Raw genomic sequence first — 16,090 nt, forward strand, 5'->3', positions numbered from 1 at the left:
ATGGCGATTTAGCTGCATGCATGGCACTGACCCTTGTGAACGATCGGTTCCTAAACATAAGTTGTTGTTACCATAAGTGAAAATAGTATAGTAAAACTATAGGTAATATAAACTAGATCAAAGATTATCCAAGTATGGGTGCCACAAGTACTAGTCACATTGAAAACCTTTATGAGAAACTTACGATATGCATCCAGCAAAGCGTACTTATATGGCATACCTTAATACCGTCTCTATCTCACCGAACTGGGGATGATGGTAGTTCCCTGAGAACAGATTGAATAGAAGGTTTGTTCAATAAAGAGATAGACAGAATTTGACACAAGTAAAATGGGGAAATAATTGAAGACTTCATCAAGGTGCCAATAATATGAGAAGTGTACTTATATGGCATACCTTAATACAGTCTCCTATAACATGTGCATCCTCCTCTGTAAAGTCCACCTTCCCTGGTCCAAATCGTTAACAGTTTCCATCATGTGTAACTTTAGACATGATGGTCTTCGTAAATCATAATTAGCGTAATACACAATGGTATTTGGCAGATCTTGTATATAAGTGATCCTGTTTGATATTTGGTAAGAGTCGAATGTGAGACCAAGCAGGATAGTGACCAGGCCTACGAAACCCAATTCTGTTTGATATTTGGCAGATCTTGTATACAGGCGATTTCGGATTCAGTAATGAGGTAATGCTCATTTTGGTTTACAAGCTCATAAATGGCTATATACTATCGTTCATAGACCCGCGTATCTCGTATTGGTACGAAGTGTACCGAAACGGAATTCGCTAGCGTTCCGATCGCTAGTGGTACGGTGAACCAAACCAGGTGGTACGACGAACCAAAAAGTAAAATGAAGGCGACCCATTCCCACTGGTACAACGAACCAAATAGAACAATACACGACTCAAATGAACTGGTACGCGAACCATTACCGTTTTGACTTCCCAACGTCCAAAGTAAGATTCCAGAACTTATTTGAGAGGCAAAAAGAGTGTATCTTTTAAGTTCCTAATATATTTTGCGTGTAATACGTATCTTGTTAACAAAATAACTTATTTAATATTAATTACAGAATTAAATTTACATGTATATGTTTCTTCTATATATACTAACCTTTTACAGAGATCACAATGACAAAGGAAAAATAGAAACTTTATGGTTGTTTTGTTATTCATTTGAATTTTATTATGTTATTTTATCTTTATCTTATGAAATTTATAAGTTTTGTTTACTAATGTTTTTGGTACATCGTACCAAATACATGGTACACCGTACCGTTTCGTACCAACTCGTACCGAAATGAGCCTACCCCCTCCGTACCGAATTCGTCAAACATAGCTACGTACCCAAACCGCGTACCCGTACCAAAGCGTACCGCATTTTATGTGACTATGATCTTAATAAGAAGCTTGTCAGACCAAACAATCAACCACAGGCCTCCTTATATATTTGGACAAACGCAAATATTCTATAACAATCTAACACTCAAAATACATCAGACACCTGAAGAAACCACAACATATCTCAAATTCTAATAACTACAAGGACTCATCTTTGTTTCTATTTTTGTGTCTGTTTCCTTTTTCTAATTTCTTCCTCCAAGAATTCCAGAGTCGTATCAGTGACATGATTGGGAGCACAGCCTGCATCCACCATCATCTTCAAGAACCGATGAGCTTCCTTGAGTCTACCTGCTTTGCTATTAACTTCAATAAGTGTATTATAAGTCACAACATCAGGGTTTATTCCACTTTTCTTCATCTGCTCATAAACCTTATATGCCTCTTCAAACCATCCACCCTTCCCCAGTACATTAACCAGAGTATTATACATGACCAAATCAAGAAAACCTTCCTCTGTGAGTTTCCTTAAAACAGCGCCAACTAGATCGGCCCGCCCCATCTTCCCCAATGCTTGAAATATAACATTGTAGGTTGCCACGTCAGCAGCATTACCCTTCTCCCCCATTTCAGAAAGCACTCCATAAGCCTCATTCATATACCCTCTTTTCACCAACGAACTTATCAGTGAATTATAAGTGTAATTCACAGGATCAACACCCAAATCACTAAAAATCTCAAATAGCTTGCAAGCTAAACTTAGCTTTCCTTTTGTTAGATATATAGACAGGTAGGTATTCATCATATCGATATCAAACGAATCCACACCTTTTTCATAAACACGCTTCCCTCTAGATGATTTCAGTAGCTGACGGTGTGATTTTGCCTCATTAGCCAAGTGATCCATGTACGGTGAAGATGACCAAGGGTCAACGGTTTCTTTGCTATAAGGACTTGATTCAGGTGAAGCTATTAAAGACAAAATTTCATTAAAATCGCCTTTCACTGGAAACATAGGGGTGAAATCTTTTTCTCTGCTCTGCGGATCTTTTAGTAATGCTTCCATATTAGCTTTCCATTCAAGAACACTTGGCATTATATTACTATTTTTGATACGCTTCAATATTCTATGTGTCAAATCCCTACCGCTTTCTTTGTTAATAGCTACCAAAAGATGAGTTATTGTAACTAAATCAACAACAAAGCCTCTAGCCTCCATTTCCTCCAACAATTCCAGAGCTTCTTCAACCATTCCCTCTCTACATATATGAAATACAACAATCGTATAAGTGATCGCGTCCACAAACTGACCTTTCTTCTTCAAATCACCAAACAACGCATATGCAGCTTGAGCTCGCCTATTGATAAACAACCCATTAATCAATATATTATATGTACAACAAGAAGCCCTCACACCATCATCAACCATTTTCTCAAACAACTCACATGCTTCCATAAGTTTTCTTGATTTCAAAAACCCATCCAACATAGAATTATAAACAATAGTATCCGGCTGAAACCCATTATGCTGCATTTCACCAAAGATCTTCACACCATCATTCATCCTATAACATTTACAACACCCTTGTATAATTATCCGATAAGTAAAAGGATCCGGCTCATGCCCCGAGCTTTTCAACTCCTCCCAAACTATAAGCGCATCATTCACCTTCCCGTTAAAACAAAGACCTTGAATCAAACTATTATAAGTACACAAATCCGGCGCCATAAAATCTCCAAAATTCACACTATTTTCCTTCATCTCTTTATACAAATCCAACGCCGTTTCCATATCTCCCCATTTACCAAACCCATGTATGCACACATTATAACCCAATAGATTCATAGTTAAACGACCCTTCTTTTTCCTTTCCCTCAACTTATCAAATACACTTCTAAACTCGTTTTTCATACCCGCCTTTCTTAATGCAACAAGCAACTCATTACAAACACTATAATCAACAAAACTTTCACTCTCATTTCCATCCTTACCCGAATCCAACAACTTAAACAACGTTAACACGGCCATACTCAAATGATCACTACGAATAAGCGCGACAACAACCGAGTTATAAACATCAGGGTCCAGCCCATTCAAAATATTCTCAACAAGATCCAAGATTTCAAGTGCAGAGTCAAAATTTCCAAACTTTATAAAAGAATCAAGTAAAACCTTAAAAGTTTTGGAATCTAAACCAATCCCATATCGGTTCATGTCACCAAGAATCATAAAAATGTCAACTTTATAAATAACAGGGTTTACAGAAAGAAGTTTGAGCATTTGGGAATAAGTGCACGCCGAGTGTTTGTAGAAATGCCTGAGAGAACACCACTTGAAAAAATCAAGTTTTTTGTGCACATCAAGTGATGGTCTTTGCAAGATTTCAAGAATAAGTGGGTCTGAGAGTGTAAATGAAGATGGGTCATGGGTTTTAGTGTTGAGGTTTTGAGTGCCACCTGGTTGTGAAAGTGATTTTACAATGGATGCAACTAGCAGAAATGTGGCCAGTTTTGGGCTTGATGATTTGGGTTGTGTGATTAGGGTTTTAGTTTGAATATTTAGATGTTTGACTATTAGGGTTTTTGTTTGTCTTCTATGGAGCATTGCTTGCAGATGTTTGATTTTGGTCGGAAAATCAAGAGTACTGATTGGTTACCTGATGATTGTTTTGGTTTTGACGAATATACATACACAGACACACTCATATATATATAATACTTAGATTCAAGCTTTATAACGCTGTACTATAAGGTATTAACAAATGGCCTATTAGCTCAGTTGGTTAGAGCGTCGTGCTAATAACGCGAAGGTCGCAGGTTCGAAACCTGCATAGGCCATAAACTAAAAAAAAAATTATTATTTTTCTAAAAACAATACATAGATTTCAAGGAGTCCATCAATTTTGGTGGTTCAATTGAGATTTTTCATGTCTAAGTTGTCAGCATCAATTTGCATATGTAATTTAACCCATTCTTCTCATGAAAAACTTGTATTAGTTCATTAGTAACTATTGAAAAAAGGTTATAAATTAGCCGTCATCAAATTTAATCCCGTCGGATCTCTTAGTTGTAACACTAAGCAATTCTAACTGTGTCCCATGAATCATGGGGTAGACAGCTACTAGTCGAGTCAAAAGTTACGACAAACTTAGACTATAATTAGTCGAGTCAAAAGTTACGAGTTATAGCCTATATAATACACACCTTACATTAAGTAGAATACATATTTTTAGTGAATAATATGACATATATGCAAACAATAAACACGAAGACCGGGCTCACACATCATCTCTGTTGTTGATCGACGTCATGTTGGTCGTCTGTTGCTAAGCTTTCAGATTTCTCTCTGTCAACATTTGTTGATTGGTCATCAGTATGTGAATCCAAATGTTGGGGATGACTTTCTTTTGCAGATGATTGGATATCAAATTCCTCTTGTGAGCCTTTTTGGACGTGTTTATGGGACAGACTTTTATTTCGATCTCTATTCATCACCTGCAGCTCATCTGCTAGTTGGTTGCTTTTTTCTTTCAAAAAGTTGAGTCCATTTGTTATTTTTGACATTGCTGAGTTTGTTCCGACTGTCTGCCAATGATCACAGTAGATGTAAGACTAGCACTAAAAAAGTAAAACTTTAGCAGGACACTATTCTTTTGGCTTTAGGTGTGTATCTTCGATGGGCAGAAGTAGAGGAGGCAAATGGCCAGGTCAACTGACCGGGCTGGGTAGATGGTCAAAACAGACAATTATTAAAATCTGTCAATAACGGCTTGTCGGCTTGTCCCGTTTGCTGTCTTTTTAACGCGAATAGCTAGTGTATTAAATATTGTCACAATTTTTTAGCATTTAAGTAACTTGTATTATGCTGCAAATAATCAGTTGGCTAAACATTCTGAAAACTCTTTAGATTGCCTGTTGGGCTATTACGCTTTCATCTCAGATGTTAAATTTGGCCCAATCTAATCGTTGGAGTATATACATTACCCAAATCACCAAAAGTGGTAGTAAATAAGATTTGAAAGAGAAAAATATGCAAGTTTGCATACCTCATTCTTTGAGTTCAACCTTTTAGGTCTGCTTGAAGAAGACTTTTTCATATCCTTGGTTGGACCACACTGCTCACTTGAAGGTAATTTCGCAGAATGAGTTTGCAAGTTATGTTTGTCATCACCCTCTTTGCTCGAACATTTCTCCTGTTACAATAAGTAAAAAGTATGAAATGTCATCACAGAAAGCGGGTGGGATACCTAGGCCACCCAAAAAAAAGGAACTAGAAAAAGCTTTCAAAAGGATTTCTGTTAGTACCTTGGAACTGCGAGATGGATCAAGCTGATGGTGTGGAGGTAATCTACTAGAAAAGGAATGCAACTGATGATTATCCTGTTAAAGAAGAAACACATTGTCTTTCAAGGTCAGTTTCTTTTATATGGTTATCCATTTTTATGATAAATCTTTCAACGATAATGATGATAATACTAGTAATTACCTTACTATCCTGAGATGTAGTATCATTATAATCTTTTCTGTACATAAAACAATGTGAAGAGATACAAATTAAACATGAACAGGAAGCAACTGTTAAGAAGAGAAAATTGTTGGAGAAAATGAGCAAATAACAGAGAACAAATCAATTTTTCCGGCCCTCCAAATATACATATGAAGAGCTTCATTTAAAAAATCAAAATGTGCGTTATGTATGCAAAGCGCAGGACGCCCATCTTGTTGAACATCACATATCTTGTACACATAATGTGACAAATGGACCCGAGAACTAAAACATTTCCAAGATAATTACTTGCAATGAGAAGGCACAAAGTAATATAAATTGGAAACGATTCGGTGAAACTATGTATAAGAAATGAAGCTTACCCATTTTCTTGATTTATAAATTGCACTTCAAGATCATTAGTTTTCTGATTCGAGCTATCACTCTCAGCCTGAAAAAAATACCTGAATCTAGGCTTTATTTCTATAACATTTCAAGTTCAATAGCTAAGTTCATAACCAAAACTCATAGTCTCGTACTGGCTTGACAAACCTTATTGATAGTAGAAAACTGTGTAAATAAGGCTTGTTGAGATATCTTAATTCCGGTCTCAAGTTTTCTCCTCAACTCTAACTCCTTTCGCAGCTGTTCCTTTAATCTTGCAACCTAAATGCGCAATTTGAAAATTATCAATGTGCCGAAAACAATTTTAGATATTTTCATAAAAAAAAAATGATTAAATACACATGATCTATTTTAAGAAAAGGAACACATTTCAGAATAATGGCTTTGTACCAATAAGACAAGAAAATGAACAGAAGATACAGAGGATACAATATATATCTTATACATACATCTTGCTCGAGCTGGACACGCTGTGTCTCTAGAGCTTTCTTTGTGTTCAACAAGTCCTCCGCTTCAGCTTTTGCTTTTGCTTCCTCATTAGTGACCTCAGAACTTACGACTCCAGCCCTTGGAAGAAATAAAATAGAGTAGATACCTTGAAGCTATATATCCGCAACATACTGTGAACTCATAATAGCTTGTGCTAAGTTGCTAACAGATGAAGTATCACTTACTCTTCTTTGTCGACGCTTGATAAGTTTGTCATTGCCTGTACTCGAACAAGATAATATCATTAGACACCGAAAACCTACAAGGTGAACAGTATATTGGACGTAAAAATTGTGCTTGTATCATAGTAATGACATATTTAAACTTACATCCGTTTGTTGGGAAATAGTGTGTTGAATAGCACTCTGTGAATCCGCAGTAGTTGAAGATCGCTGGCTGTTATCGGTTAACTCTCTGCTTTTACTCCCTTGTATTTTATCATCTTCAGACCGCCGCACATTCTCAAATACTTTTGTTGTTGAATCGTCAAATATTTGATTTGAAACATTCTCAGTAACTTGGCTTACCGATCTGACATGAGAACATGAAAGTAACTTTTTACTGGCTGTCTTATCATCAGTTGCCTTGTGGGCAATGGTACGTGATCTAACGGGACCAGGTTTCTGCATTGACAGATCAATAACAATATCAAAATTTATGTCAACAGCAAACATGAATACCATCACTCGACTTTATAGAGACACTCGTGAAATTTTTACATCCGTTAAAATCACAGATTTGGAAACTATAAGAATTTAACCTTCACGTTTTTCATATAGCTGTCTCCATCACCACCACTCTGACTAGAGGTTGATGCATGATCAGAATCTTCATTAGAACCCTCGGAAGAATAATCTTCGTATTCACTAAGCTCTTCACTCTCACTTCCAAGTTCTTCGGAGTTAGAGTATAGATCACTTAACATATCACCTTCCTGCAGATTCAGACAGTTTAATATCTGATCAAATTCTTTCCTTAAAGACAAAGAATTAGTTAACATGACTTCACACTAGTATCACTTCATGTTTCCACACATTCTTAATTATCATCTACAATCTTAGTATGATTGATGCATATTCTTGATAAATATACATAAGTTTATAGCAGGCAAGGTAGGTGGGTTGGGTAATGGGTATAATTGAGTTTGGGACAAAACAGATTATATTTAACAAAGATCAAAACAGGTTGGCTTGACCTTTGTCCCTTTTATTGATATTGGTTATTTAAATATCCTAAACTGCACTATAGATAGATATCACAGGTTAGTAGTCTAGACAGATAATATATAGAGAGTTAGAGTGAATAAGAAGAAATTGTATAGAGCTAACCCCGAATATGTTATCATATTCTTCTAACAGGGTGATGATAATGGCTTGAGCATGATTAGCAGCTGCAGCAGCTTGCATAAGTTGAGCAGATCCATCACCACCCATATTAAACTGACTATCGAGATTACATTCACCAGCCAAAAGGGGTCGAAGAAGTAGTGGTGCCATGCAAGCAGCGACAGCTGAAACACTCATTCTGTTCACATTCTTGTTATCAGCTACTGTTTCCATCATTATTAACATTCTGACAATAAAGGGCATGATTCAAGTAAGAATAAAAGATACCGACACTTGGAAACACAGATTACACAAACGCATGATTGGAGCTACATAGAAAATAACTGAACCTACAAACAGCTAGTTACCTCTGCAACAAACGGCGATTTGGTTCAGGGAATGTGTCACATATAGCTGCCCGCATGGCACTGACCCTTGTGGAGCGATCAGTTCCTAGACATAAGTTGTCATTACCATAAGTGAAAATAGTACAGTAAAGCTATAGGTAAAATAAAGTAGATCAAAGATTATTCAAGTATTGGTGCCACAAGCTACTTGTCACGTTGAAAATTTCCATGAGAAACTTACGATATGCATCCAGCAATGCGTTGCAACAAGATGCTGGAACTGGGGATGATGGTAGTTCCCTAAGAACATACTGAAATAGAAGGTTAATGAAGAGATAGTCAGAATTTGAGAGTTAAATGGGGAAAAAATGAAGACTTCATCAATCTGCCAAGAATTAACAAGAAGTAAATATGTGAAGTGTACTTATATGTCATACCTTGATACAGTCTCCTATAACATGTGCATCCTCTTCCTTTGTAAATTCCACCTTTCCTGGACCAAATCGTTAACGTTTTCCATCATGTCTAACTTCAGACGTGATGGTCTTTGTAGATCATAACTAACGTAATGCACAATGGTTTCAAAGCTGCACATATGAAGGTATGTAATTCAGATTTTGGGAGTGTAAGATTACTGACCCTGTTCGTATTCTTGGATTCGTCGTTCGACATCTTCAACATCTGCAGCCTGCCTCAAGATGCCCTCGACTTGCACTCCTGAAACATCCAAAGCCAATTAACTAAAACAAAATGCAACCAAAGGACATTTTCCATAGATCAATAAAATAGATGAATGAAGTTTGCCTCTTACCGTGATCTTCAACATATTCAAGGGCTTTCTCCAGGAAAGATGGGGTTCCGTCTATATCTTCCAATGCAAGTAAAATTGGACGACCGAGAACCTTCAAGTTCCCCAGGGTTCGATCTTTTGCTGTTGGAGGAAAATAAACAGGTCAAAGATATTTAAGAAGTGAAAAAACACGTCTACTCTTCTATCTTTAGAATCAGAAGTACATATCTAACTGTGGCTAAAAGAACTTAAATTCAAACATACGAATAAAACGTTTCTTACAATTTTCAGAAGAAGCATCTGCCGTATCACCATTTTCATTTTTCAATGTTCCGCTTTGGCCCGTTGTCTGGCTAGCGCTTGGTGCATTTGCCAAAGCTTCCTCCAATGCAGCCTTCCACTCATTTATATCCTCTGTAGTTTCTGCCTAAAACAGTAATCAACATCAGTTCCATCAGTTGACTGGTTCATATTAGATGACAAAATCTGACACCTTGCCTACCTTCATTTGTTTTTAATTTCTGGCCATGTCTTAAGCAGGTATTCTGCAGTCATAATGGTCTTAACCTTTTGAGCGAAGATCTTTACAATTACAAGTGTTAGAAAATGTAAATACGAATGTTTCAAACACTTGTAACAAGTAATGTGATGAAAATCATAAGCATTGTGTTCTGTTATAGGTTGACTGGACCTAAGTAGTTATTTTACAGTTATTATAATGAAATATATATATTGCATCATCTTTCTGGTAAGCATATTCAACTACATCCATATGTATTTAAAAAGAGATCACCTTCAAAGTAAACGCTCTCCCATCACGACCATCTGGAAACATAACCGTCAAGAGTTTCTTATCCGGTTTAACCACCAGACTGAAAAGCAATGAAAGATATCGTTAGCAAGCATTGAACGGTTGAGGTCTATGACATAACAGCAAATGCTGTAAAGATGGTATAAATTAATGAAAGCAAGCCAACCTGCCTGAACTGTTGAGGTCTATGCCACCAAGGGCCAGATTCACCTCCCCTCCCCTTTGAGAAGCAGCATTCTGAACATTAACAAATTAAACTATAAATGACGCTTTAATATTCCAATAATGCAATAATGACACTTTCAAAAGAGGACTAACTTTAACTCAATCCAAATTTAGCCCTCAATTACAAACTTATAACATTGTGTAAGCTATAAGCTGACTCGGAATGTAAGTTAGTTTTTAGTCGTCATATGCATATGCTTTTATTTAAGCTAGTCAGTTACATTGTCACTACACTTTGTGGCTTTGTGCCTATATTCATGCTGTAATGCTTAGCAAGATTGAGCATCAATAGGAGGAAATCAAAATTCGGAATTAGACATTCACGTAAAACATCTAGCTTACGGGATCACTGCGAAAGAAAACCAACGATGTTTGTGTCAGAACGAACCATCTTTTCTTCCAAGAGGTCCAGCCAATTCCTGAGCAAGAAATGTGATTTAGGGACTTGCCAAAATTAAGTATAGTGTGTCCTTATAAACAATTGTCATTTAATAGTATACTTTAGCTTCATGCAAACACTTCATTCTAAATGCTAAATGATATATATAAACATATAACTTTTAAGAATATATGTGACATCTTGAGTTGTCTTTCTGTATGAAACTTCCAAAATTTTCTCCCATCTTGTTGATTATGCGTATTTTAATTCAGCTCAACTCAGCCCTATAGAGTTAGCCCATGAAAGGTTTTTGTGAATCCTCTCTTAGCCCATTTTTTGTAATATATTGGGCTGCTTATAAAGTTTAATGGACTGGAATCAAAGTGCTATTTATCGTACACCAATAAATCTGGAACTCATGTACAATGTACAATATGTTGATATTTAAAACTTTTAACGAAAAAGTATAATATATTACTTAGAAATTGTGAAAAAGAGGCAACTATGATCAATATTTAGAAATTGTAAAAAGAAACAACACGTCTATAACCAATTTATGAGAAAAATCATCCCATTGTTGAGATCGTTCTAGCCGGTTGTACTAAAATGATAGGTCGTCTGATTTGATTTCTGGCCCGGTTAGACAAAATATTACTTTACGTCTTATCAGCCAATGGCTGAAGGTGATTACTGGTAGATAATAGTGCCGGTATCTAGATGATGTTACATTCAAGATATTCCCAATGGTGACAATTTACCGACTAGTTGGAACTTGTTAAAAGGAAGTTTTCTCCAAAATTTTACATAAATAGATATGAAAGAAACTTTCGTTCTTCTAATCTAAAGAAACTTATAGGTGTATTTCATGTGTAACAATCCCTATATTAGTGCCATAAAGTTTAAAAGAAAAAAGGGTCAAGAATCAACATAGTCAGATGTCAAAACTGACATCATGAATTTGTAACCTATACAATTTTCATGACTCTGATTTTTCTTTAAAGGTTTAGGGGTTATAACTATCAAGGTCTTTATAAATTTAATGCTATCCTATCTTACATCTTTGACATTATATCTAATTAGTTGCAGTAATAAAAAGAGAAGAACAACCAGTAAGGATGAAATTAACTAGTTTCCCAACTACATTATTAACTTCAAGAAAACAACAAATGCCTGAAGTTTGCAGGCATAGTAAATGATTATGGTTGTAGTACTATTTTTCTAACTATGAAAAGCATAATATGTTGAGAAAAAAAAAAAAAACCAATGTAGAAAGTGGGCTAAATTTTTTCAAAGACAGAAGATGACAAGAACACAAATAGGAAATTGAAACACCAGTGGAACAAATGTAAGTGCAAAGTGATGAAAAAAACACACCTTTTGATGAAAGAAATAGTGGTCCACTCTTGTACACCTGCAATATCAATAATTATTATTATAGATCAAATCAAATGAACTCCAAACCATGAGAGAATGCAATCCCATTTCATGTACTCCCACTTTGTTTATAAAATCCAAAAGGTCTTCTAACCCATGTGAACTAGTCTTGGCATTCACAGTTTGAACCGTCCCTTTCTCTAGTCAAATAATGCTTCTTCGTATGTACCATTTATGGAAAACTATTTTTTCATTTAGATCATTTACTCAGAGACTAATTCTCTTTCTTAATCTTGCCCCTGATTTTTCTACATGTCATAATTCAATAATTAAGAAGATTTTTAAGCTATGTCATAATCCAATAATTAAGAGGATTTTTAAACTATTTTGTTAAGTGGATTAATCATTTACGTTTACACTCGTACATTAGTTAATTGCTCACCACTAGCCATTAGACCCATAATTTTTTAATCCCTTTTATTATCATTAGAGTGGAGAAAACAATAGCTAGTGAGTCGTTGCTCTATCTGCGAACCTCCCACCACGAGACTTACTACTAGTCTCACACTATGGTGTAAGCTCAGTCTTGCTGGGAACTAGTGTCTTTATTTATATTTATTACGAGACTCGCTACCAGTCCCATACTATGGTGTAGGCTAGGGCCTTGGGGTGAGAAAAACCAAACCAAAAATCGAAAAAACCATAAAAATTGAAAAATCCGAACCGAAAACATCGAAAACCGAAAAAACCAAAAACCATTGGTTTTGGTTTTCTAAAACCCGAAAGTTATGGTTCAGTTTTGATTTCTAATAAAAAACCGAACCATAAAAGCCGAACTGAACCAAAAATATATTGTTTACTTTATTTTATATTTATATCATTTTATTATTAATTTTTGGTAAATATATTAATATATTTGCATTTTTAGGTGTATATAACAATATCATTTATATGTTTAAATAATATACACAACAAGATTATTGATTTGCTTTAATAATTGTATAATTAAACAACACGTAATAGATATAAATAGTTATATATAAAATTCGTTTGAAGTTTGTACAACTTACTTTTATGGATTTGTTGTCATTGTTATAGTGTTATTGTTGTTAATATTGTTTTGAAAACTTATTGAAATTAATTATGATGTAATTATTGGGTAACTTATAAAGTTTTTAAGCTTAATTTGACCTAAACCACATGTAGTTAAAAACCGACTAAATTCGAAAAACTGAATTGAAATAGATCCAAACCGAAAAAACCAAAACCTAGTGGTTTTGGTTTTCAAAAACCGAATTATAACGGTTCGATTTTAGTCAAAAATCGACTCAAACTGAACCGTACTCACCCCTAGTGTAGGCTTGTGGTCAAGCCAAAACGAGCTGGCCACGAGATTCATTCTGACCATTACTATATACATTTTTATAATTATGTATCTAAATCTAAAATTATATATGTATATCCATGAGTATGTTATTAATCAAGCAAAAATGTCACAATTAAAAAAAATAAAAGAAAAGAAAAGGTGGTGTAATTTAAGTCAAGGAAAATGTTTGGGAGGACAAGTGATAGTAAAGAAAGGTTGTAATTAGTACTCACAAAGCATATGAAAATGGTACATTTACATGAATATGACATCAGATTCTTTAACAGAATCACTTTTCCTCAGAAAGTTGGACAAACCCATAGAAGGAAAATAACATTTAATTCAATAAAAAAAAAACGCCCCCATATCCCCACCACTTTTTTTTTTAACCTGACCACTTCTACTTTTTGCAGTGAGGATCGTTGCAAAAGGTGAAAAAAATGCGGGCCCCCATGTCTATAATGGTAAATATGGCAAAATAAAAGCGAGCCCCCTGTCAGGATCGCTGCAAAAAGTCTGATCGGGTTATAAAAAGATGGTCGGGTTACTAGGCGCCAAAAAAAAAATGAAAGGATTCACATTCCAACTTTGTAAACAGTCAACTCATTTGCTTTTATTTATGGGTACAACAGGGACTACATATATCCTAAATGTGTAAGTTAAAATGGCAATTTGAAGTACATTTTTATTAAAAAGTATTTGAAATGAGTTCATATTTAAAAAGTTTGTTGAATGGAATTATGGAAGCATCCAAATCTAACTGTTTTGTACTTCTGTTGTATCATATCATATATATACATACATGTATATATTATATGTATGTGTGTGTCTATTCTTTATATGAGGTGATTTTTACAAGAAAATAGTGAGTGGCGGAAGTAGGATACAAAGCGACTAGTATTACAGTTTTAAATACAATATTCCGTAAAGTGAAAACATTCTACTCGTAATACGATTTACAGAAAAAGAATTATTATTTAGTGGACAGGTATCATTTTAGACTCATAATACCAACAAAATATATAACTATATTGAAAGAAAAATCACAGTTCATGTATCTTTTTAGGCTCATAAATTAAGTATCCAATGTGTTTCTTGAATCTTCATAGACCATTGGTGATTTTGGTGTGTTGATATTCATTAGGGACATGAAACTTTTGTATACATGAAATTCAAGGTCCTACAACCTTATTAAAGATTATGCTTGAATATCGATGGAAAATACCTATCTCATCATCCAAGCATAAATAATTGAGACTATCCTAAATTCTCACTTCAGAGTTATCTAACTAATTGTTTTATTCAGTATACAATTGTATAAAATATAAATTGTTGTAAAATAACCAAGTGATAATTAATCTGAAAGTTGGCACATAAAAATTTAAAAAGAATACCTTCTTGTCGTTAAGTTGATTCTCTGAAAATTGAACTGATCCCCCATGCGGAGAAAATGTACATGAATCCTACAAAACTTAAATGTTTAAAACGGTATGCAGGTCTGTCGTTTCATGGTAAATTAAGCTGCTAAAACTAAGGCTTTAATTTTCGTTTTTTGAAGGCCGCGTTTTGAATTGAGGAACGATACTTTGTGAAACATATCAATTACATAAACGAAAATTCAAATCTAGCTAGTCCAATGAAAAAAGTCAAAAGACTTTCTTGTCCTCGTGAAAAAAAATAACGTTTGTGCTATAAATTATGATATTATATTGTGGATGTTTTATAGATTTAATTTCTTTTATATCATGTCTTGGAAGCTACTCTAAAGTTATATATATATATATCCTCCTAATTGTTAATTAAATACAATTCTTTTACAAGAATTTTTTTTTGGATTTCAAAGATAAAAGTTGAAAAAATTGACAACTTTAAAACGAAAAGTGTATTAAAGTTGTTTGCTTAATGTAACTCTTCAGGTGATTTGATGACAAATAATCGCAAACTTAAATAATTAATCAGATTATCCAAAAACAAATCTTAATGGTCGGTTTAAGTGTTTAACACGTCCCTAGCTAAAAACCCCCAAATATCCATAACTCATATCAACAAAAATACATTAATTCATCATTTAATGGTCATCCAAAGAAACAATATTCAAACCTGAGACAAAAAAGCATCTACGTTATTTGTTTTCGAATCAGAGATGCTTTTCAGATCACTAGTGTTATGTTTCATGTCAGAATTGTTGTTTTTGGCAGCAGGATTGTTGGTGATGCCTGAGTTATTATGTTTCAAATCGGCATTGTTGTGTTTGCCCGTCATTGTAGCAGCATCGACATTGCTTGTTTTCGAATCAAGGGTGATGGATTTATTAGAAGAATTATAATTATTGTTCTTATTAGATTCATTAACCATATTATTTTTGGATTCGGATGTATTAAATATTGAATTAGGCATCTTTCATGAAAACCTGCATTTTGGTACATCATATATTAATTATTTCAACGATATATATAAAGATTTTGCGTGCGTGAATCATTCATGTAAATGTAACTATTGCATCAAGAAAATGAAACACGTACCAATTTGGTTCATCAATGAACTTAAGAATTTGGCATGAAAAAAAGGTAAATTAAATGAAATCGAAAAAGGTAAGAAGGAAATTAAGGTGTGGTTTGGTTGTAATGGAAACCCGATCGAGGGTCAAGCAAAAAATACCATATATCTTTTCCTGCCTTTTTGGGTAGGGATTATTTACTCTTTTTACACGTCGATTCTAAGAGGAGATCCTTGTAAACTTTTCTTAAAA

At 34.5% G+C, this 16,090-nt stretch overlaps 2 protein-coding genes and 1 non-coding gene across 3 annotated transcripts; 1 reads left to right on the forward strand and 2 right to left on the reverse strand.

The window, feature by feature from the left end:
• Positions 1–1,401: 1,401 nt before the first annotated feature.
• LOC122608033 (pentatricopeptide repeat-containing protein At4g01570) lies at positions 1,402–4,001 on the reverse strand. The gene has a single exon (XM_043781116.1). The coding sequence runs from the start codon at positions 3,947–3,949 to the stop codon at positions 1,565–1,567; it is 2,385 nt and encodes a 794-aa protein (XP_043637051.1). The 5' UTR covers positions 3,950–4,001; the 3' UTR covers positions 1,402–1,564.
• A 107-nt stretch (positions 4,002–4,108) lies between these two features.
• On the forward strand, positions 4,109–4,182 carry TRNAI-AAU. Its single transcript has one exon. It is a non-coding gene; the product is annotated as a tRNA-Ile (tRNA).
• Positions 4,183–4,481: 299 nt separating this feature from the next.
• On the reverse strand, positions 4,482–15,696 carry LOC122609136 (rho GTPase-activating protein REN1-like). Its single transcript, XM_043782194.1, has 22 exons — positions 15,442–15,696; positions 11,976–12,012; positions 10,565–10,641; positions 10,164–10,234; positions 9,980–10,058; positions 9,469–9,613; positions 9,208–9,327; positions 9,036–9,113; positions 8,834–8,889; positions 8,638–8,707; positions 8,418–8,502; positions 8,053–8,296; positions 7,485–7,658; positions 7,054–7,347; positions 6,910–6,944; positions 6,685–6,802; positions 6,383–6,496; positions 6,214–6,281; positions 5,831–5,867; positions 5,650–5,724; positions 5,391–5,537; positions 4,482–4,929 (listed from the first exon to the last, which is right to left on the reverse strand). The coding sequence occupies exons 1-22, from the start codon at positions 15,694–15,696 to the stop codon at positions 4,630–4,632; spliced, it is 2,679 nt and encodes an 892-aa protein (XP_043638129.1). The 3' UTR covers positions 4,482–4,629.
• Between the last annotated feature and the right edge of the window lie 394 nt (positions 15,697–16,090).

Source organism: Erigeron canadensis, chromosome 7 (assembly GCF_010389155.1).
Source record: "Erigeron canadensis isolate Cc75 chromosome 7, C_canadensis_v1, whole genome shotgun sequence".
Lineage (NCBI taxonomy): Eukaryota > Viridiplantae > Streptophyta > Magnoliopsida > Asterales > Asteraceae > Erigeron > Erigeron canadensis.